The following is a 22,220-nucleotide window of genomic DNA, read 5'->3' as shown; positions in this document are numbered from 1 at the left end:
TAAATCGGACGAAATCTGAACTGTCCATATCAAATTTCTGGTTCTGGGATTGTCCCAGTTGTCCCTGGTGCACTCTAAGATTAAGAGAAAACGGACGACTCAGGCGTCCTGAAGTGAGAGAAAACGGACTCCTATGACGGGGCACTCAAATAAAGAGACATGGCTACATGTTTTGTGAACTACCCACTGTACAGTATCCTTTTCATCACTTTGTAATAAACCTTGTCATGCCTATGTGTTTCTGATAATTACCATAACATTATATATTTATATATTTAGCAGTTGTACAAACACAAGGCCTCACACATGCCATTCAGACTGACAGACTTGACAAATTTTATCAACCATAAAGACGGTTGAAGCATTAAACATCACTCACAATGGATCTTGAATATTCCAACTGTAATCAGACATACCTAAGTTGACTCAATAATTGCAACCCCAGTTTCGATATAAAATTCTGTGTCACTACTAAGAAATAACAGTCTCTGGCGCACTCTAAGATTAAGAGAAAACGGACGACTCAGGCGTCCTGAAGTGAGAGAAAACGGACTCCTATGACGGGGCACTCAAATAAACATACACATAGCTGTATAATGCAATATTATGCAATATTAACCCCTAAATCGGTTAATTCGGACAATCGGCTAAAACAGACACCCTTCCCCCCTATTAGTCCGTTTTAACGAGGGTCGACTGTATGTACAGTTCACTTGCCCTAATTATAGTACAGTACAGTACAGTACAATGTACAATCTTTTGCAAACTCCAGTAACACTATAGAGCCAGGCAGTGGCTTGTTGATGTCAATGGTCTTGTCAAGATGGTTAACATTCTAACCATTTTCTGGATATTCATGTGGAAAAGTTTCGTATGCCACCTTCTATTCAGGCCTGGTGAGATATCTGCTTGACATGTTTGACCAGGAGACAGCATTTTGCAAAATAAGATGTTGGATGATAAGTACTGTACAGTGCTATACGTAAACAGTGTGATGGGGGTAGAAATATGCCTCTATAAATTCAAGCATTATTTGATGCATTAAAGTTGATTCATCTTCCAATTTAAGTAAACATTTTGTGAGGCCATCATAAATTAATGAAATTAGGCCTTGAAGGTTTGTGAAAAGTAAATGTGAGATGTACATATTTGTGGGGGAGCCACTGTATTGGAGACACCTTTCTGAGATTTTCTCAATGGCAGCTTTAATGTATTTATTATTAAGTTTTGTGAAGTTTATAAACTTTTATTCCTTCTACATATTACAGTACGATACCTGTACTGACTTTTCCAGTTTCCTATATTGTTGTTTTGTGGTGCTGTAATGAATATATGGCACACATTACTATCTATTCTCTAGTAAATTTCTAATTGTTGAAGAGATAATTAGCATGCTATGTAGTATTCTACACTTTCACCAAAGAAACTCTTGTATAACATCTTACGAGCTTACTAAGTACTATGGTAGACAAATTAATCCAGGAATCTAAGATTCATATATTGCAATACAGAGGGTAGGAGTACTCTTATGATTAATATATACTTACAGTATATTTAGTGAGTAGCATATCTTTAACCCATTGAGAGGCAGGGGGTTTCTCTCAGTTAAATAAAATTGTCTGGCATTAGCCAGAATACATTACCTAAGCGCTACTTTGTGCTGAATAAAATCGTCTGGAGTTAGCCATATAGAATATTAAAAGTGGCATCCCCTAAGTGAAGGGGTTAATAGGTTGGCGTTGTCATTCGTCTTGTAATTGTTTTGTACCATATTGATTAGAGTACAGTGAAGAGATACAGTACTGGACTGGACCCCTAAAGATGAATGAAAAATGATCAGCTGAGTACAGTATTAGGAGGAGATCAAGGATAGATTACTTGTGAGAAAAAAATGTGGGTACATATTTTATGTAATAATTACAGTGATAAAGAATGATAAGTGTAACATTGATAATCTACATTCTTAGCTCTGGCATCTCATGTGACTCTTCACAATTTGAGTGTCAGAGTTTATTAGAATGTTTTGGAATTAGAAAAACAAATGACATGGGTTTGGAAGATAGAAATTTAGGACTTTTATGATAAATGCATGTGAAAACATGCATTAATGTAGTGATATGTCTAGAATTTGTAAAAAAAAAAATCTTCCAAATGGCTGCTTGAAAGAGAACAGATGGGATTTTTAGAGATACTGTACAACAATCTTTAATTGTGCAGATTATAAAGGTTGGTGACCAGACCACTGTAAAATTATAGATTGATATGATAGTTGAGAAAAATATTTGGAAAAATCTGTACTGTATTGTCTTGTTTTCTAATACAGTACGTAGTTTCTATAGGCAGACAGTCTCCTAAGGAGGCTTGATCAGTACCATGCTTTGAAACTCTCAAAGTACTTGTCTCTTTCTGTGAATTTTATGAATTTCAAAGAGGATGCACTCTTAATCCATATTAGTTATTCTAGATGAATGGACAACATTTTCTCAACTTACTTTAATATCATTTGGATGTTTATAATACAGTATACTGTATATTTTTTAGTTATGGCTATTTTTTTCTTTATAGTGTATGGGAAGTATTTTGTATTATTTATTACATACTATTTTGGTAGTATAAAGGAGTCGTGTAAACACTTATACCAGAATGACTAAATTGTAGATTGATTTATTAAAAAACATTCCCTGAAAAGTACTTGATACCGATGGACAAGTTTGAAGAAAGTGGACGTGCTGTTATAGGGTATGCCTTGTCTACGTGTGATTAGGTCAGTGGAAACTTAATTTTTGAACAACACATTTTCAGCTGCAGTGTTAATGTGAATGAGAAAATATACAGAAAAAACAATAGTCTTTATGCAAGTTCATTGGAATGCCTCACGTATACTGTACTGCTTATATTCAATGCACGCTGTACATAACACTTATACTGTGCTTGATACTTGCCTTATCTACTGTTGTCTGTGATAAAGCTTCTATGTTCTCTTGGTAGCTCTTTGTAGTTTTCTGTGGTGAACTGTGTTACCGAGCATGTCTTTCTGTTTGTAATGATTAGCTTGATTATATTCCCTTATCTTTTAGAAGGTTGTAGATTCAGTACTTGCATTTACAAGTGAATGCAAAGTCTGTGTCTACCATTGAATCTGGTCGCCTTGCACCATAGTGGGAGAAGACTTGCCAATATGAAAAAGTCACTTGAACTTAAAATTAATTCCTTAAGATTCTGTTTGCTTATATTGTACAGTATTGTGTAGCTGTATTTCCTGAATGCTATATAAAACAGATAATTTTGTCTTTTAAATATGAAAGAGATAGCTGAGGACTTTAATGTTTTATAATCAGTTTATACTGGTAATTGTGAATGATTGTATATTGATATATGCTTCACTAATTTTTCAGGATTAGGTCTTGACCAGTTTAAGAAGTATGATCCAAAGGTATGTTTTTGTTATGCTTTTGTGGCTTATGTAAAGTATAAATTTGCTTTAAAATTCTGATAGAGAGTTTCTTGGTCTTTGTAAACATTAATTAACTAGGAGCAATAACAAGTGTTTTAAATCCATTGTTTGGCTTAAGATTGTTTTAAACATGTGGTGACATAATTAATAGTTTAATGTCACTAATTACTTTTGAGAATCATAACATATAAGACATGTCTGAATATCTGAGAGTGATAACTTAGAATATAAGACTAATAATAATTTTAGATATATAAAGGGTGGATATTAATATTTCTTAGTATATTTAGAATGTTTAACTTGATTGGTATTATAGCTAACAGTTTATTTTGACAGTGATAGGCAAGACGTATAAAGACATCATTAGGAGTAGAGCAGTGTAAGATTAGTCGTAGATCGTATAATCTAAATAAGTTTTGTGAAAAATAATAAACTCCACTGTATATTATACCTGCTTATTAATTGAATATGAGTTTGTGTACACTTTTATCTACTTTGCTCTTTAAACAATAACCTAATTCTTTTATAACTGTTTACTTTACTTACCACTTCACACTGTACAGCAGGCTGACCCATGCAGAGTTAATTGTACCCTGTATACATAAATAAATTGTTATCATAATCTAGGAATAGAAGCTCAGGTAGATGTCACTTACCTTCTTCTGTATTAGGTATGCCTTTTACTGCAGTTAAGTAGGATAGTTTTGCAATCACTCAATAAAACTGTTGTTGGGTACATCTCTCAAGCAGCCATACTTGTTTCCTCCAGCTTGCATACTTATCTCATGCTCTCCCTCCATTGAAATTCATCCATAATCACTTCATTTGGATAGTCCTTGACTGTGTATTCCATCCTCAGTCATTCAACATACACATTTTACCTTACTTCAGTGCTCCTTGCTGTGTGAGCTAGTTTTTTACAGTTCTGTATCTGTCAAATGCTTTACTTGCCTGTTTTCCCATTACTGGTACACTGTACTTTATTTGCCTCTCTCCAAAACTCCATTGTCCAGTTGTCTACACCAGATCCACATTATGAAGGCATATGCTCAAGAGTAAGAGTCATCACATCATCAAAAATTATCTCTGCAAAATCACCAACTCTCAGCTTTGCTTTACATACCTCAGCTCATTGCTGCATTAGTTTGCCTATCCTCTCACACTCATTCCGATATTTTGCATTCATTTCCTAATTTTTAAGAAATGGTGCGACCCACTAATTTTCAATCTTCTACCAAGCTTTATATTGGAAATCCCTTTTTTCAGATAACCATCTTGAGTGAAGTCAGACACAGCCATCTTACAGTTGTTTGTAGTTATAATGTTTTTCTGCATTTAGAACACTAATATACATATTTGAAACTTTCTCTTACTTGCTGACTACCCAGCAGTGTTTTATCTTATTTTCATGCACCGGTTTGAGATTCTCTTCTCTTGTATTGTATTATTCAACTTTCCAGCCATGCCAGTTGATATAACACCTCTCATTGCACTATTAGTCAAAACTAGAAGTCTAGCTAGTGACAATACATCCATGGTCTTAATTCACCCCATCACTTCAAAGAAAAAGTTGTTACTAATCATACCTATAGTCTCGGTGCATGAATCAACATTTTTCTATCACTTTTAATACATCCTATGACATGTAAATACATCATTGGCTCTCTACCAGCTAATAGATTTGTTTAGGTAAGGGGATCTAGATTTGTTGGGAATACAGGTACACCACCGATTTTCCGGGAACTGATGGTACGGCATCTCCTTCAGTCCGTACAAAATTACAAGAAGACACTTAAATTCCCTCCCTCCCTCCCTCCCAGCCTCCCAGCCAGGGTGAAGGTAGTATTAGGCTTAAAGTTTTTATCTTATAAAATGTAGCTGGCTAGACTTAGCAGAATATAAGTTGCATTGCCGGAATTCTTGTAAGATAGTGATTAATTTGAGTATAAACATCACAGTTTGCACAAGAGATAAAATTTTTAGTCAAGTGTAGTACAAAGTGTGTACAAAGTGTGTACAGTAATGTTGCTCAAAATTATGGCTTTTTCACATTTAATTTACATTTTATATTTGTTTAATTTAAGTTTCTAGCAGTCCATGGTGCTTTAGAGACACAGGAGGTGTGTCATTAGTGGGTCAGAGGTGCATTGTTGCATTATTATTACCTGACCTCGGTTGGTCCGGCAAAATGGAAAATCCGGCAAAGCTTTGAAACCAAGGGTGCCGGAAAATTGGTGGTGGACCCTGTATATGTGTAAAGTTAAAAGGGAATGAATCATTTGAAATGAAGTAAGAGATTTTAGTTTGGATTTGAGTATAATACATACAGGGTGATTCACAAAGATGTACATTAAATTGCAAGGTGTATTCCTGGGACAATTCTGTGGCCACATTCACACTACAGCACCACTTGATGTTGTTCTATGGTTCCCCACCCATCACAGTTACCTTTCATTTAGTGTTTACTTTTTCCTGTATTTCCCCACTGTTACCCCCAAAAGGTTTTTCTGCAATTCTTTTGCTTTAATAATTACATATACAGTACTTAATGAGTTGACCTGTGTTCACGTCATTACAAGTAGCCAGTGACTGCTTCACGTATATGATAACGTAACTAACTGTGTGGAAGTCCTTAAAAATTTCAAGTCCTGCTTCAGGTTATTTAACACTGAGTTAGAGATGGAACAGGGCAATAATGATATAAAGATAGATACGTGATACAGTTCACTATCTGTGCTCATAAGTGTATCAGTTCTAAATATATAGAAGGTAGAGAAGAGCATGATTTATTTTTCAAAGAGCAAGGTTCTTGGTGGTATAATGACAATTAGTAAATAAAAAGTGATGGTTAGACACTTCAAATATGAATAAGAAAATAAACATGTATACAAGGAATGGTTGTGCCAGATAATGCAAAAATATGATAAAAATGATTCATATACTTATTGAAATAATGAGGAAAGTAAGGTTGACAAGTTGTGGAGTCTCTGGGAAGGTACAGTAAAAGAGATGTCAACAGAGGTGTATGAAACATGATGTGAGAACAGGAATGTTGATGTTAAAGGATAAATCTGCAGATGATCATAAATGAGGAAAATATGATGAGAGATAAGTTAGATGTTTTGGTGCACAGTGAGGAACGGAAGATCATGAATGAAGATTTCAAGGGTATGACTACGAGTTAGATAGTACAGTACAGTACACTTAAGTGAAACAATTGATTGAAAATTATGAAAGAGTGAATGATGTTCAGAGATAGAATGAATGACATTCAGAGATAATACAAATATACTTGTACAGTGCCCTACTTTTCACTGGTTGTTTTGACATTCCAATCTGTGGAATAAATCTTTTACATACAGTACAGTACTCTGAGTCTTCCGTATTTATGTATAAACTCATCATCATCTGCATTTTACAGTCACATTTATAAACTGCTTCTTATGTGAGGAATTTATTCATAATACAACTCATATGTAAAAAACTAACAAACAAACATTACACTGGGTAACAGAAACTGTAATACTGTACAGTTTACTGTAAATGATTTGGAAGTGGATCATGTAATTACAGGGTGTCCCCGACTTACAAACGCCCGCCGATACGAACGGGGTTAAACTTGAAATTTACAGTATTGCATTTTCCTGATGACTTATATTTTACTTTCATTTACTGTATTTTGTCATTCTATTTCTTCTTTTATCTTGAATTAAGTGATTTGGATGTACTGTATATAAGGACTTAGGCTATGATACAGTGGGATTTTAAACATTGATCTGCAAGTATGGTTTGCTTATAGCATGTGTTCTGACTTACATACAAATTCGACTACAGAACATCCTCAGGAACGGAACCCGTTCGTAACCCGGGGACTCCCTGTATATAATATTCTGTATTGTCTGACTCATGAATGTGTCCGCTGAGTTAACAGGCTTCTGAGACCCAAGAAAGTCCTAACATATGTACTGTATGGAGTTAATAGGAAGATGAGTCAAGCTATCCTACTGCAGCTCTATCCTTTAATAGGGTCTGAGCAGCTGAAGTTATTGATAAGGACTGATGGTTAATATGCCTTGAGATTGTACAGTGGATATACCAACTGTTATTACAATATTCTATGGAGTATTGTAAGTTTGGTTGCTCTTTGGATTAATTCCAGTCAATTAAGTTGGGGCTTCCCCAGGTTCCCAAACATGAAAACTTAGTGGGCATATTCATGAGTTAATCTTTGCTGGCTTGGTTATAAGATGGGATTTTGTGGTTAATTTTAAGTTACTAGTATAGTGACTTGTGAGATTGCCCATTTAAACAACTCTTGCAGAGCCTATCTTATGCTGAAAGTCATCTGCAGTCTAAGGCAGGAACATTAACTTTTCCAGATTAGTACAAATACTGTACTGTAAAAAGTCATTCGCCCATGCAGACCTGAGTTATGAAGTAAATGTCAACCCTGATGAGGTGGTTGCTTTATGAATGTTTACTCCCCAGACAGTTTCCTGGCAGAAAGTGAATACTTGACTCTTGGCTGTTAAGTACAGTAGTTGTCTTTTAAAGCAACCATTGAATCACAGAATTAACTTTGTAAACCTGGTCTGAATACAGTAATACATCGCTTTACGCGGTCAATTGAACCCACGGAGCCCGCGTAAAGCGGGAAACGCGTAAAGTGAACAACAGAACATATAGGATTAATTGAAATAGAGACTGGGCCGACCCCCAAACTCCACTTTTTGAGACACAATACCTACGTTGTAGTAAAAATAACTTCTTAATTTTATGATGGTGTGCACACACAATTAATGATTAAGAGAAATATCAATAATATTAGGCTTTTTAACACTTACATTAGTAAAAAAGATGGCTGGGCACACGGGGATGGGGGGTTGGTTCCGAGGCAGAGGGCAGAGTATTGGCCCTCACCTGTATCACTTGTATCAATTGTATCACTATCCACCACAGAGGCTTGCAGGGCCTCTTTGTCAAACCCCTCAAAGTCCATATAAGTCCATATCATCACTATCACTGACTTGGGCCGGCTGTGGTGGGTGGCGGGTGAAGAACTCGGTAATGTTTTGATGGCTGAGCGACCTTGTGCGCACCCTGCCCGCGCTGCTTCCCGCGTATATGAGTAGATGCACTGCGTAAAGTGAACATTCCGGTTCTGGCGGGGTACCGCGTAAATGTAGAAACACGTAAAAAAAAAACGCGTAAAAAAACGCGCAAAGCGGGGTATTACTGTAGATGAGAAGCTATTTACAGCATTTACAGAGATCTGAGTAGGACATGTCAGGCCCTGGACAAGAAAGGTTATGTCGAGGATTGTTCAGGCAGGTAATCTTGTAGTTCACTTAACTCTTCTTCTGTAATAAGATAGGATTTGAATTTAAAATCTTTGTTTTAGCTAAATAAGATTATCATTGACTGCTTCCCAATTTTGGTTTGGTACATTTTTTATATTTTTATTACTGTTTTTCCCTTTTCTAATTAGTTTATGAAGACATAAATTAATGGGCTTTACATAAATTTTGCTACAATTTATTTATTTTTCAGATTTGTATGCTTTCATGTTAAGTTTTTGAGTAGCAAGCTCTGCATTTCTCTCACTTATGGATTGTATGTGTGCATATAATTTCAACAGAAGATTTTGAAGATTTCACTAATATTCGTACAGTGATTTGCATAATATTCTGTCACTTTCTCCCACATCCATTCATCAAGTCATTTAGTTAATTTTGGTTCTTGTAATTGTTTCATACGTGTAGCTTAATTTGTCACTGATGATACTTTAGTTATATTTTAAGTATTAAATTTTTTATGGAAATAAGAAGCTATGGCAGATGGCTTATTGAAAAGTGAAGGAAGCACTTATGCACAAAGCAAGACATGTAGTAATATTTTTCTACACGTATATCATTTATATGTGCACTAATGTGAAACAACAGAAAAATTGCGTGTAGGACTTTTGTCTTTTTTTTCTCATAAATAGTTTATATCATTTAATATTTACCATAAACTTAATATGAGGGCCATACACCTGGGAGTATGGATTTTTGGAAGTATGCTGTAATATACAAGAGATATTTTACAGAAGAAGTGTGGCATAACTCCAGGAGTGGATGAAATATCAGGAGAGATGCTTGAGGAGGAGGAGGTAGAAATGGTAAGTGCTTTCATGCAGTGTGTGAGAGTATGATAGGAAGGAAGGGGATAGGAAAGCTTTTGTGGCTGCAGCTGAATGAAAATAAAATATAGAAAGAAGGGAATATAAGAAAGCAGATTTGCTGTTCTTATTGCTGGGGCAAAATTTTAAGCTTGTACAATGAATGAAATTGTTTTTAATTTTTTATGCTTTTTTGATAATGGACCTTAATGCATTTAATGGAATATATTTATGTCCACCAAGTTATACAGTAGACCCTCATTGTTTCACGATAATGGGACCAATAATTAACTGAAATAATGAATTGCAATGTACTGTATTGGTCTATTTATTGCAATAGAAAATATAAGGGATGTGACTTGAGCCTGAGAAAATACACCAAAAAATTCCTTTTAAGACATTTATTTCACCTGACTGGATCCACAGCCAGCAGATGATGTGGCTTGTATCCCTGATGACCTTGCTTCCATGAGAGCTGAAATGAAGCATTTAAAAAAAAATTCTAAGAAATAAAACAATAGAAGTCATATACCATAAGTCATATTTAATGGTTTTCTTCCACTATGCTAATTTAAGTGACTGCTCACCAATATTTATTTAAATTTCTTCATGAATGCTTAATCTAAAAACACAAATATTAATTCACCAGGATAAATGAGCATGAAGAATTAGGTGTTCTTCCTCTACACTAGGTCATGAGTCATCTTATTTAGGAGTCATCTGTAGTTGCAAGCGTGGTTGGTCTTGGGTGAGAGGTTCATGCTGCTACCTATTGTAGTGAGATGCAGGGGAAACCTTCATTTATCATCAGCTGATGATTGCAGTTTCTGTTTAAAAATACTGTACAGTAATTATTTTTTCTGGGCTTACACTGCAATAAAGAAAGATTTGAATACTTTGGGTATTGTAAAATAAAGGAAGTCAAGTGTTGGTCCGTGAAATTAGAGGGTCTACTAGAATGAGGAGAACGTTGAACAAGAATAAAAAAAATTTAAGTTGAGGTGCAATTATGCATGAAGAAATTGTTTTTAATGTACTAAGTTGGCAAATCAGTTTGTTTTATGTATTTATAATGAACTGTACAGTACTGTTTGTAAAAAGCACAAGGGCTTTTACTGCCATTGGCATTCATTCTGCTTTACCCAAAAGTACTGCATGTAGAATTACAATACAGTTTTCTTTATTTTCCCCTTTATGCAAGATATATATCAATCAGTCATAAACATATACAGTACTCACTTTTAAGTCATTAACATGAACAAGATTACAACTAGGGAGTGAAGGAAGTCGTACAGTATTATTGAATGTTTTACATATTCCAACACCTTATTGATAACTTTATATATTATTATTATTACAGTATTATTATTTGCATCTTTTGCATCATTAGCATTTACAAAATATTTTTGTTTAATCTTTGTTTGTATTTACCGAGTAGTTGAACACTCATGCGTCGATCTCATTTAGGTGCACTGTATGTTGTGTCCCAGCTTCTGAAAAGTCATGGGAATAATAAAGAATGAATCACAGAAAATTAGGGAAAGTCTACAGTATATTAATACAGGAGAAACTGTTGTGACAGCTTGAGGTAGTAAGACACTAATAGAAACTCCATAGGTTATTAAGAGGATTTTGAAAATATGTGTTTAGGTGAGTTAGAAAAATAATGTGAAAATTTTGTGTGAGTGATCCATTACAATCAGAGAAATTTTAATGAAAATGGTTTAGCAGAGTCATTCATAGAAATGGGGTGTGATGGCCAAGTGGATACAACACTTGTCTCTTCTCCTGAGGGTTGCTGGTTCAATCCTTGGGCATTCCTAGTCCCACCCAGTGTAAATGGGTACCTAGCTTACAGTTGGGGAAGGGAAAGTGGTTGAGAGCAGTGTTGGCCATGCTTCCTTCTTATATTCATAAGGCTTAGTATATAGTGTGCTGTATCAACACTCCTTAATGGGCAGCCCTGCCTATGGGACTTACATTCACTTTTCCTATATGGAAAAGTATTTGGAGGTTTAGGACAAGACTACTGAAGTGGCAAAGGTAAAGTGGTGAAAGATCACAAAACAGGGCAACATATAGTACTGTATATGTAAGGCACAGCTAATAATTACCCTGTCATGTCATTATTGTAAAGACAAAATTTGCCTGCAGAGTAAGAAACTAATCAGTTGTAATTGATAACCTGTTTAGAAATTAGTCAGTGGTCTTGAATTAGTAAATTCTTATGAATTTGCTTTCTGATGTATGCTAACAAAATTTTATCAACCAAAGCAAACGATTATAATGAAAAATCTTGCAGTGAAACTGACTTCCTTTACTATGTAAATTACTTGTAAGTGCTAAAGGTGTAGTGTCTTTTTTTATGTAAGAAGGAATGAAACAGACTAATACTAACATTGCAACTTGCCTATGATATCATCCACCACACCGTAGTTTTGGCTTATGTCACCTCTTCGGGAACAGTAGGTTTTGGTGAGATATACATAATGTTCCCTCTAGCTTTCTGTTGTGTTGCATATCTTGTTATTACTTCTGCTTCTCTGTAATCCATTCCCTTCTCTGCTTCTTCAAAACTTAGCAAATACTCTACTTTATTATCTTTTCATATAAAATTCTACATGGAGCATGCTGGATTATAAAATACTGTAGTGTACAGTATTATAAAATACTGTAGTGTACAGTAATAAAAAATTATATCACATAATTTGTATGTAGGTGTTTAATGGTGATATCTAACCATTTTACCTCATTTATTCTTTTCGCTCATCCAAGGTAGCCTCAATTTTATTTCCTGATAGCTCATGGAAATCTTAGATTGAGTACACATTGCCTTCATAATTTTTAATGCTTTTATAAATCATTTGTTAGCCATTTCTCAAAATAAAAAAATTGACAATAGAGATTTTGGTAATCTTTTCTAATTAAAAAAAAATACTCCTGCTGAGTTCTCTTTGCTTATCTGTTTTTTGGACAAACTATAAAAGGTAACACTTTGTGGCAGCAAGTCACTGAAGAGGGTGTTAAAGATTCTTGCAAATTTTCTATCCATTGGCTTTTGTTTTGTTTTTGCCTCTGTCAAAATTCTTTTCATCTAAACTAATGCTGTAACTTATTTCCCATTGCATTATATCCAGTCCGTTTTTCCTCATTATTCATGACTGGTGAAATTTGACCTATGATTCAATAGTTGTTTGGAAGAAGATGCCCTATTTACTACATTACTGCCTTTCAGTATGATAATACACCCTCCTGGGTATAGGAATTTCCTCTTCATCTTTCATTCTTCTTACCTCTCATCAGTTGACGTTTTGCTACTCCACTACTTGTCCTCAATAATTATCACATTGAAATATCCTTCTTCCTCTCATTTTTGTCTTTTCACCTCTCAACGGTGGAACTACAGTGTGTTTGTACACTTAGTACATTACATGTAACAATTTTTTAATTTAAGATTACGGTATATGTAGAGCTTATAATGTGCACATCTTTATATGTGTAAAAAAACTTTGCTTGAGTATATAGTATATAAGGTTACAATACAACCTGCATTGCTGTGTGTGCCTCTACTTTTATGTGCATATCTCTGCGCACTTAATAAAAGGGAAGGATCACAAATACCCGGTAGCGAATTTATCTTCGAAAATTTAGATGTCTTGAGAAAAAGTTGTGTTATGATAAATTTTGTATAAATATGAAAAAAATGCTATGATGCCTCAGTCAATATCAAGTTTACTTTGAATCATGGATATGTGAAGTGTTAAGTGATTGGCTGTATTGAATACTTGTGTTGACAATATCAAGTTTTATCAGGTTATTATGTATACAGTATACACTGAAGGTGAAATTAATTGTTTAAGCTGAATCATACATTAAATATCATAGTTTTGTATGGATCTTCTTCAAAGACTCATCCTTACAGAATAAATTTTTACGGTATTTTAAAAACAATACAGTACAGTAAAATTAAAGTTTAAGAATATGAATATATGCTGGGCTAAAATTTAAGGTTTTTATGAAAAGTAATGTTAAGGCGAGGGATTCGTGGAGAGTGATACAGTATACAGTACAGTAAGAGGAAACTTGAAATGGTGTACAGTACTATTACCACAGCCAGTTTAGCACCAATAAGTGGAAGATAAATTGAGGTCACATGTCCCAAACACCAAGAAGAAAAGGACCAAATCTTTTAACAAAATATTTTAAAACTTTCTCTTTCCTCTCCTCAGATTTAGATTATATTGTATTGTACTGTATAACCACCACACACTCTTTCCCCAGGTCACATGAAAACTATAGAGCTTCAACAATAAATCTCAGTAGATACTAAATGTTTTCTTTTGTTTTTAGTGAACATCCAGGTTAGATTAATAATGTAAAAGTATATGTATAGAGAATATTTTGCACTGCACTGAATTTTAAACTGTAAAGAGCTTATCGCTCCACAGAACCAAGGCCGCACACGACCCATAGACTACACATATACTCCCGAGGTTCCTGTAATCTTTCTAAAGTCTTTAATCTTGCTGAGGTGTAGAATCTCTCGCTTTCCTGCAGCTGACTACATGTTATGTCTTAGTGCAGTTTAACCCTTGTTTAGTTATCAGACTGATCCAGCGAACTGCGTCTTAATCTTCCAATCACACTTTTCTCTTTTCCAGTCGGCAGAAGAGGTACCTCCATTACTGCTGCATGTTGTACCTTACTCCTGCAACCAGCTAACATTCTTGTATAGATAAATAAAACAAAATAATTAATTAATCATTTTTGAGTCCATGAAGAATTAATTTTTTTGTGAATTTTCATGTTTATCATTTGTGATAATTGATTATTTTGTTTAGTACCTCTCTGATAAGTGATGGAGATTGAATAAAAAAGATGCATACTCTTTATTAATAACTAAATTTAATATAGACTACCTGTACAGTATTTATGTAAAGTACTGTGATGTTTGATGAGTATACAGTACCATAGTTATGGTGAAGATTATCAGGAGTGGTACTAAAATCTTACCAGTTTTCATTGAGTGAAACCTTGTGTTGCCAGAGTTTTTGATGAATATTAACATTGAACCCTTCTGTGTGTGTGTGTGTGTGCGCGTGCGTGTGAGTGCGTGCATGCATATGCATGTTAGTGTGTGTATATCTCTTTGATACTATGAATGGTTTCTGAACTTGGGTTTATAAATGGATGTATAAACTTGCTTGTAACAGAGCAATTGTGTGAATGTGTTTACGTGTCTGTTCCTGTGTGTATTTGTACAGATACAGTATGTGCATGTGTTTTATATTGTTAGTTTGTTGAGGAGGCTGGTGCAGTGCAGTATTTAGATGTCTATGAATACCTGTGTGAGATGGTTGGCACTTGTACAGTATGTGTCTGTGTATGAATGTTGTATATATTTTGTAGTATTTTTCTGTTTTTGTATGGTTGTTTACTTTTTTATCTTATGTATGTACGGTACATAAAAGGTAAATATGCATTTTAAGAAGAGGCTATATAATGTTTCCCAATGAAAGCTGTGTGTCAAGACTTTTCCTCTACTGTTTCTCTCCCCCAGCACTGCAGAATTGCTGAATTTAGCATGGATTCCTGGGTCATTTGCGCTTCTTTTGAATATATTGTTGGTTAAACAACTTCACATATCTAAAGAATGTACCAATATTTTCTTATGTATTTTTGCTTTAATTCTTCTAGTTCTTGATACAGATTTCTTGTTTCATTTGATATTATTCTGAGGCTTAGGTTTGATGATTTTTGCAGTAGGATTATTGAAAAATATTTAGATAATGGCATGTCGCAGCATTATATGCTAAACGTAAGGGCTTGTGGTATATTGTAAGTGAGCATGAAATGGTCCCCAGTGTGCACCAGCTTTGCATAGTATCAATGTTCTTTGCACCATTAGTCTTTGGGGAGGACTAGACAGAACTTTCAGGGTGCTAGAAAAAACTTACAGAATATTTTTGTAATCATAAGATGCAGTTAGCTGGGAATGTCCCGTGTCCCCCCTTAACTGCTAGTTATTGCCAAAATTTATAATACAGTAGTATGTTGTTTAATCTCTTGATTTATCATTTAATTTTACCTTGGCATTTAGTACTGAAGGGCTTTTTCTTCGGAGCAGTGTCTGCAAAAGTAGTGTTACTGACTGAACATTTAACCATCTTTAAGCAAGATCATCATTCTTAGCAAATTCTTAACTAATTCTGAGGCATGCTTTACTCTTTACTAACAGTTAGGCACTCTTACTGAAATATGTTGCATATATTCCTAACTGTGATATAAGGAAAATGTTGTTTGTGGGCACACAGAAGCTATGTATATAGGGTAAAATTTAAAAAATGCAGCTTGCCATCTCAAATTATGAGGCACAGTGTAACATAAAAGCATTTTGTACTACAATATGAGTAAATTGGCACTGTGTTTCAAATAGAGTACACTATGTGTTTGTTTGATGTGTTTTTAATATGTTTTACCCCTCATACTCTATGATAAATCATAATAGATAAAATAGATAATTATTTCTAATACTCTTATTTACAATATGGCAGTTAAGAGAACAAATAACAGTCTGTTTGGTCTTGATTCTAGCCAGCCTGCATCTTGTAAGAGTGAGAAAAAATTAATATGCAAATCCCTTGGAAAAAATATACAGGGTAACTGTTATAAGCAGAAGAATGCTTTGTTATTCATCGGAGTGCTTGATTTTTTCTCAACTTAGATGATATTCACTCGTGTGCCATGCCTCTCTGATTGTGGGAAAGACAAACATCTTAATTATGAAACATATGTGAATGCAAGTGTAATACTATTCTAAAACATTACTAATTCTTGATATTTGAATCTCAATGTTTGGGCCACATTATTATTATTATTGATTGAATGCTGTACAAGGGCATCAAATAATGTTTTTATTTATATTTTTTTTCTTGGCTTGCCTAGCTGAGCTGTTGCCTTTGCAATTCACTGGTGTTGTTATTGTTGTTAGTCACTATTTTTTTCCATTAACTGCCTGTATGATTTACTAGAACTTTGTAATAAGTGTTCATTGTTGTAGTCACATTAAAATTTGGATACTGAATCTTGGTAAAACTTAGAGGTCAGATGAATGAGTTACTGCTGTGGCCTGTCAACTATTTGTCAGTCTGTGTGTGTCATCTATTAACTGTCATCTTTTTAAAGCTTTGTGATAAACCAACTTGAAAGTTTGCTTGAATTTTCGTATTAAATTTTGTTCACAGGTTCCTTATCATATTATTTTTTTAACCAAATGAATATTAAGTCTGTTAAGCATGTAGGTGTTGCGAGCCAAATGTTTCATATTTTTTTGGTTTTGCTCCAAGTTCATTGATTATCTTCCAAGCAAAATCATTTTACCTACATGATGATTTATTATGTGAGCTTCCTCTTGACTGTCCTTGTTATAGGTAACCTGTGTAAGAAAGGTTTCTCACTGAAATATCTCTTGGATAAGATATAGCAATGAGAGGAAGGTTCATTGAGGAAATTGAGATGTGCACTGAAGCTGCTTATTTTTCATTATTTTTAGAATTACAGAGCTCACTTTTTTGTTTTGCGCCAATGGACGAATAATAAACTACAGTACTGTATACAAATACCTTTACTGATTAAAAATGAATATAATATTTACTCAAAAAACAAGTGTTCACAAAGCTTCCTGCCATACACAAAGTTTTCCTTATGACATTTAATGAATCAATAACTAAATCTCATTTAATTGTTAAGTGTATTGTGTTAAAGTGTGTTCAACAAGATATTTTTAATATTCTTTATATTAAATCTTATTATTTATTTTGATGTTTTCTTATTTACTAATATTGTTTCCTAAATATCAACGCATTTTTTTATATAAATGTAGTGTTAATGTTGAATTCTTTAATGTCAGTATTTTCACTAATGTGTATTATCTTGAATTTGATTTTGTTTATATTGAGAAAATCCAACAGATTTTTGCAAAATTTTAGTATGATTTCTGTACAGTTAAGACGCAAGTAGAATAGCTTTTTTAGTTCCATTATTTTTCATCATAATTGCCTTAAGTAATGTACAGTTAAATTTCTTATACAATATATTCTCACTAAGAGTACTCTAGTTCATGTGTAATTAGGATATATATTTTTTTCAGAACACTTCCAACAAACTGGAACTTGCCTTGGATGAAGACTCTATTTTCTACAAGCTTGGCAGTTCAGGACTCATCTCTTTCTCAGACTTTATATTTTTGCTTACTGTCTTGTCAAGTGAGTGACTAAAACATAAATGCGTTGGGTTTTACACGTGTGCTTTAAGTGTGAAAATCCTGCCTTAAGTTTTCTCCGGCTACTTGGGTTACTGATTGTGTATGGATGAGATCGACCTGCGTGGAACAATTGAGCAATTACCTATGCTTTACTGTACACTGTATTAAGAAATAAGATTACTTAAACGATCAATCATTTGTCTTTTTGAATAGTGAGATAGGAAAATGGGTGTGGTAATGAGGTACAAGAATCAGTGACATTATTCTGTTGTGTAACTTCAGGCTCTTGTTTTTTTGTTTTTTTAAGTTTGCATTTTTATGTGAAGGGCATACAGTAAGTGTTGTCTATATATACATCTATACATCCATATTGATATTACACTCACATATACTCTATATGTGTACTAGGTCAGCATGTATGTCCCAGCATTTGTTTTTGCTCAATATGCACTCAGAGAATGTTTACATGAGTCAACTTAAGTTTTGCCTGCAGCTTGATATTCTTAAAATCTAGATGAAAATTACCATAATAGTTTCCAGCTTGTGTTTACATGATCTCCTCAGAACTTGTTAATTGAAATTCATATAGATGTATGGTCATTAGTTTCCTTTCACAGACTAGGGAATGTGGTTATGAATCTCAACTAAATGATAAGTTGATCTTTATGTTTATAAGAATTAGGTCATGATCCATCTTATGAGTTGTTATTAAGTTCTTGGGAGAGGAATGGCTTCTTATTTAATTAATATTTCATGGAGCTTGATATTTATACAATCTTGACTATGTGTGATTCTTGTAGTTGTTACCCCAATTTCAAATGTATTATGGTCCCTTAAAAAGACTAATAAATTTTAAGTTCGTCTTAGAAGCTGTTAATGTTAGTCATGAAAGTTAATAAGAGGGCACTTCTCTCTGTTTTTTATAGCATCCCATAAAAACTCGAGCATGACAGCTTATATTTTGTATCCTACTTTTGTGTATAGAGTATTTCATGATTTGCTCTTAAAACAAATACATCCAGTGGTATAGATTTTGTTGTGACAGGGCCATTCATCCTCATCTGTATTATCTCTAGATGTGTTTATTGCTATCCTGAAGAGGGCAGTACAATTTAAAATTACTGAGTATGAAGTTAATTATTTTATTTATTGCAGCATCGCGTCGTCACTTTGAAATTGCTTTTCGTATGTTTGACTTGAATGGTGATGGAGATGTGGATTATGAGGAATTTGATAAAGTAGCAACACTGATTCGCAATCAAACAAGCATTGGAGCACGTCATCGAGATCATGCTAATACGGGAAATACTTTTAAAGTAAGTAATGTACAGTCGGGGTCAAAAGTCTTGAACACTTAGTAATATCTGGCATCTACTACTGAGTTATACATATATGATTGGGATATACTAATAACACTACTCATCATCACATATGCCTGAACCACAAAATGGGATAAAACTCTCCTTAATACCTAAGATCTTCGGGTACTTACCGGTACATGCCAAATACTGTCAAGTGTTCAAGACTTGACCCCGACTGTACATAGAATAATTCTTAGTTACTGATCCTTCTAACAAACAAAACATGTTTAAAGAAAGTGCAAGGAAGAAATCAAGATAACTGATCATGATAAATACAGGAAATGCTGTAGCAAGTAGAGAATAATTATTAGTCATACAATTAACCCATTGAGGTGGCAGGGGTTTCTCTCAGAAAATAAAAAACCTAAGTGTGACACTACACTTTAAAGGGTTAACTGAAATAAATTTAATGCACAGGGAAAAATCAGTATCAATATGGCTGTGGATATCTGTACTTCTGTGAGTAACTATATAGTTATGGATGTATTTTTCCAATATACTGTATTGGTGTTTATAATCATAAAAAATTAATGTACCATACAGTATTTTTAAGAAATTTAAGATCTCCTTATGGTGTACTGTAGTTTGTATAGAGTAAAAGTTGCTTATGCTGTATTATTAATTTTCAGGGTGTCAACTCTGCTCTCAGTACTTACTTCTTTGGGATAACACTGAGGGAAAAGCTGACCATTGAGAAGTTCTTGTTCTTTCAGCAGCAACTACAACAAGAAATTCTCAGTTTGGAGGTGAGCATTGCACAATTTGCAGCCAGTGTAGGGTCAGACAGGTTTAGAATCTTCTCAGTAAATTAGTTTAACAGTGTCAGAATTTCACGTTAGTTGTTTTATCACTCTCCAGTGTTATTTTATTATGAGTAAAATGTGATTTAAAATTTTTTCTTGTCAGTTTCGTCGTAAGGGTCCTAATGATGAGGGTTTGATATCAGAAGCAGACTTTGCTGAGCTGCTGAGTGCTTACGGTGGTTATCCAACAAACAAGAAGGCACGAATGCTCAAGAGAGTAAAAAAAGCATTCAAGGTATAGTTCAAACTTGTTTATACATATATGAGGCTCATGCAATGGGGTGCATAATGGATCTGTGAGTCCAGTAATGATTATTGACCTCCTGGCACCCGTATTGTCCAGTGAGTTACCATATCTAGACATGACCTCTGTCCAATCAGATAAATGTAAATTGTTCCATTTAATTTCTCAGTCAAAATGTGGTTATTAGGTGGAGTCACAACCTGAATCCATGTGTGTTTTGAAAGCTAGCTAGCCAACAGGTTTTCTGGGATGGTCCCAAGAGCTGGTCCTCTTCACTCAAACTTGTAAAAAATTTGGTTTGTGAATGTCGGTTTTCACAATTATCAACATGAGGTCCCTTTACTCTCCTGTTTTCCTTACAGAACTTACAGAGGGCAGTGGTTTAATCACTTTTGCTTTTCATATGTTGATTATGTAAGTTTCCTCTACCCAGTTTATTTTATATCAATGCATTATACTGTATGAATGTACTGTATTGGTGTTTTGTGACCATTCTGCCATCTCGTTTATTCACTGTAGAATTACTACTGTAGTATAGTACAGTACTGTATTGATTTTCATATTACTTCAGTTGAGGCCTTATGGTGTGTTAGTTGTGGGCTGACATTTCCCAAGTGTACACATCAGCTCAACCTTTCAATTTTATTATAAGTTTTAATTTATAATGAATTCTTTCATCATCTCATTCAGTGAAACTGGTCATTTTGAGTGTGATTATACATAGTCTTGGAAGTTCATGAATCATGCACAAGCAAAATATGCTAAGGGAATCATTAAGAGGGATTTTCATCACAGATATCTTTAAAGGTCATTAAAAGGGACCTCTGCTGTTAGTTTGATACTGTTTCCCATTGTGGTCACTGTAAAAGTATTTGCCCTTGTACAGCAGATCAGAATGACAAAGTAGGGGATCTCACAGTTCACATATTCCTCTCCTCAACCACAAAATTAAATATCCAAGTTCAGTCACTTGTACTACCAGTATGTGATAAAATATATTTACTTAAATGTTTTACTCCAGGGTGAAGCTTCTCAAGGAATTAGCCGCGATGATTACTTAAAGTTCTTCCACTTCCTCAATAACATCAATGATGTTGATACAGCCTTAACTTTCTATCACATTGCTGGAGCTTCAATTGATCCAGGTAGGAATTTGAGTGAATTCTGACTATTTCTCTTTATCTCCTAATTCATTATTTCATTTGATATTTACTTGACAGGATGATGTTTATATATTTCTGTATGTCAGAGCTCCTTACTAAATCCTATAGAGCACATGTTTTGTGGGACAAGTGCTGATTAAATATTACTATTTTCATTAAAAATAAACAGTACACTACCTGTCTCATAACTATTAATTAAAATTTCTGAAACAACATGAAAATACACAGTTGTTTTGTCTTTTTTTTTTATGGGGAATAGCCCACCCGGGCACAACGGGGCTTGGGGGCCAAAAAAGTAACTTTGAATAAAAAAACAATACTAATACAGGTACACCACCGATTTTTGCTGGACCAACCGAGGTCAGGTAATATTAATTCAACAATACACCTCTGACCCACTAATGATGCACCTCCTGTGTCTCTAAAGCACCATGGACTGCTAGAAACTTAAATTAAACAAATATGAAATGTAAATTAAATGTGAAAAAGCCATAATTTTTAGCAACATATTACTGTACACACTTGGTACTCAAATGTACTACACTAAAGAACTAAAATCTTTATCTCTTGTGCAAATTATATGATGTTTATACTCAAATTAATCACCTTCACCGTGGCTGGAAGGGAGGGAGGGAAATTAAGTGCCCTCTCGTAATTTTGTCCGGACTAAAGAAGGTGCCAGACTACCAGTTCCCGGAAAATCGGTGGTTTACCTGTATTTATTTTAATCTTAATGCCTGACGGGAACAACTCGTGAATGTGTCACCAAGGA

General features: G+C 34.3%; 1 protein-coding gene across 13 annotated transcripts in view; it reads left to right on the top strand.

Moving 5' to 3' along the window:
* Nucleotides 1-22,220, top strand: part of LOC121868374 (calcium uptake protein 1 homolog, mitochondrial-like) — a 42,548-nt gene that overhangs the window by 13,596 nt on the left and 6,732 nt on the right. For 2 of the 13 annotated variants that reach the window (XM_042368913.1, XM_042368914.1), the window contains exons 6-13: nucleotides 3,396-3,433; nucleotides 9,543-9,614; nucleotides 14,276-14,287; nucleotides 17,764-17,878; nucleotides 19,033-19,193; nucleotides 19,868-19,984; nucleotides 20,145-20,276; nucleotides 21,307-21,430. In XM_042368913.1, coding sequence (XP_042224847.1) covers nucleotides 3,396-3,433; nucleotides 9,543-9,614; nucleotides 14,276-14,287; nucleotides 17,764-17,878; nucleotides 19,033-19,193; nucleotides 19,868-19,984; nucleotides 20,145-20,276; nucleotides 21,307-21,430 — 771 coding nt within the window. Of the gene's footprint in view, nucleotides 1-3,395; nucleotides 3,434-4,720; nucleotides 4,763-9,542; nucleotides 9,615-14,275; nucleotides 14,288-17,763; nucleotides 17,879-19,032; nucleotides 19,194-19,867; nucleotides 19,985-20,144; nucleotides 20,277-21,306; nucleotides 21,431-22,220 lie in introns of all 13 variants that reach the window. The other 11 variants (XM_042368917.1, XM_042368918.1, XM_042368922.1 and 8 more) reach the window with 6 other exon arrangements.

The sequence above is a fragment of the Homarus americanus genome, unplaced genomic scaffold (genome assembly GCF_018991925.1).
Source record: "Homarus americanus isolate GMGI-L3 unplaced genomic scaffold, GMGI_Hamer_2.0 scaffold19318, whole genome shotgun sequence".
NCBI classification, from domain to species: Eukaryota; Metazoa; Arthropoda; class Malacostraca; order Decapoda; family Nephropidae; genus Homarus; species Homarus americanus.
This window is presented reverse-complemented; position numbering and strand designations above follow the sequence as displayed.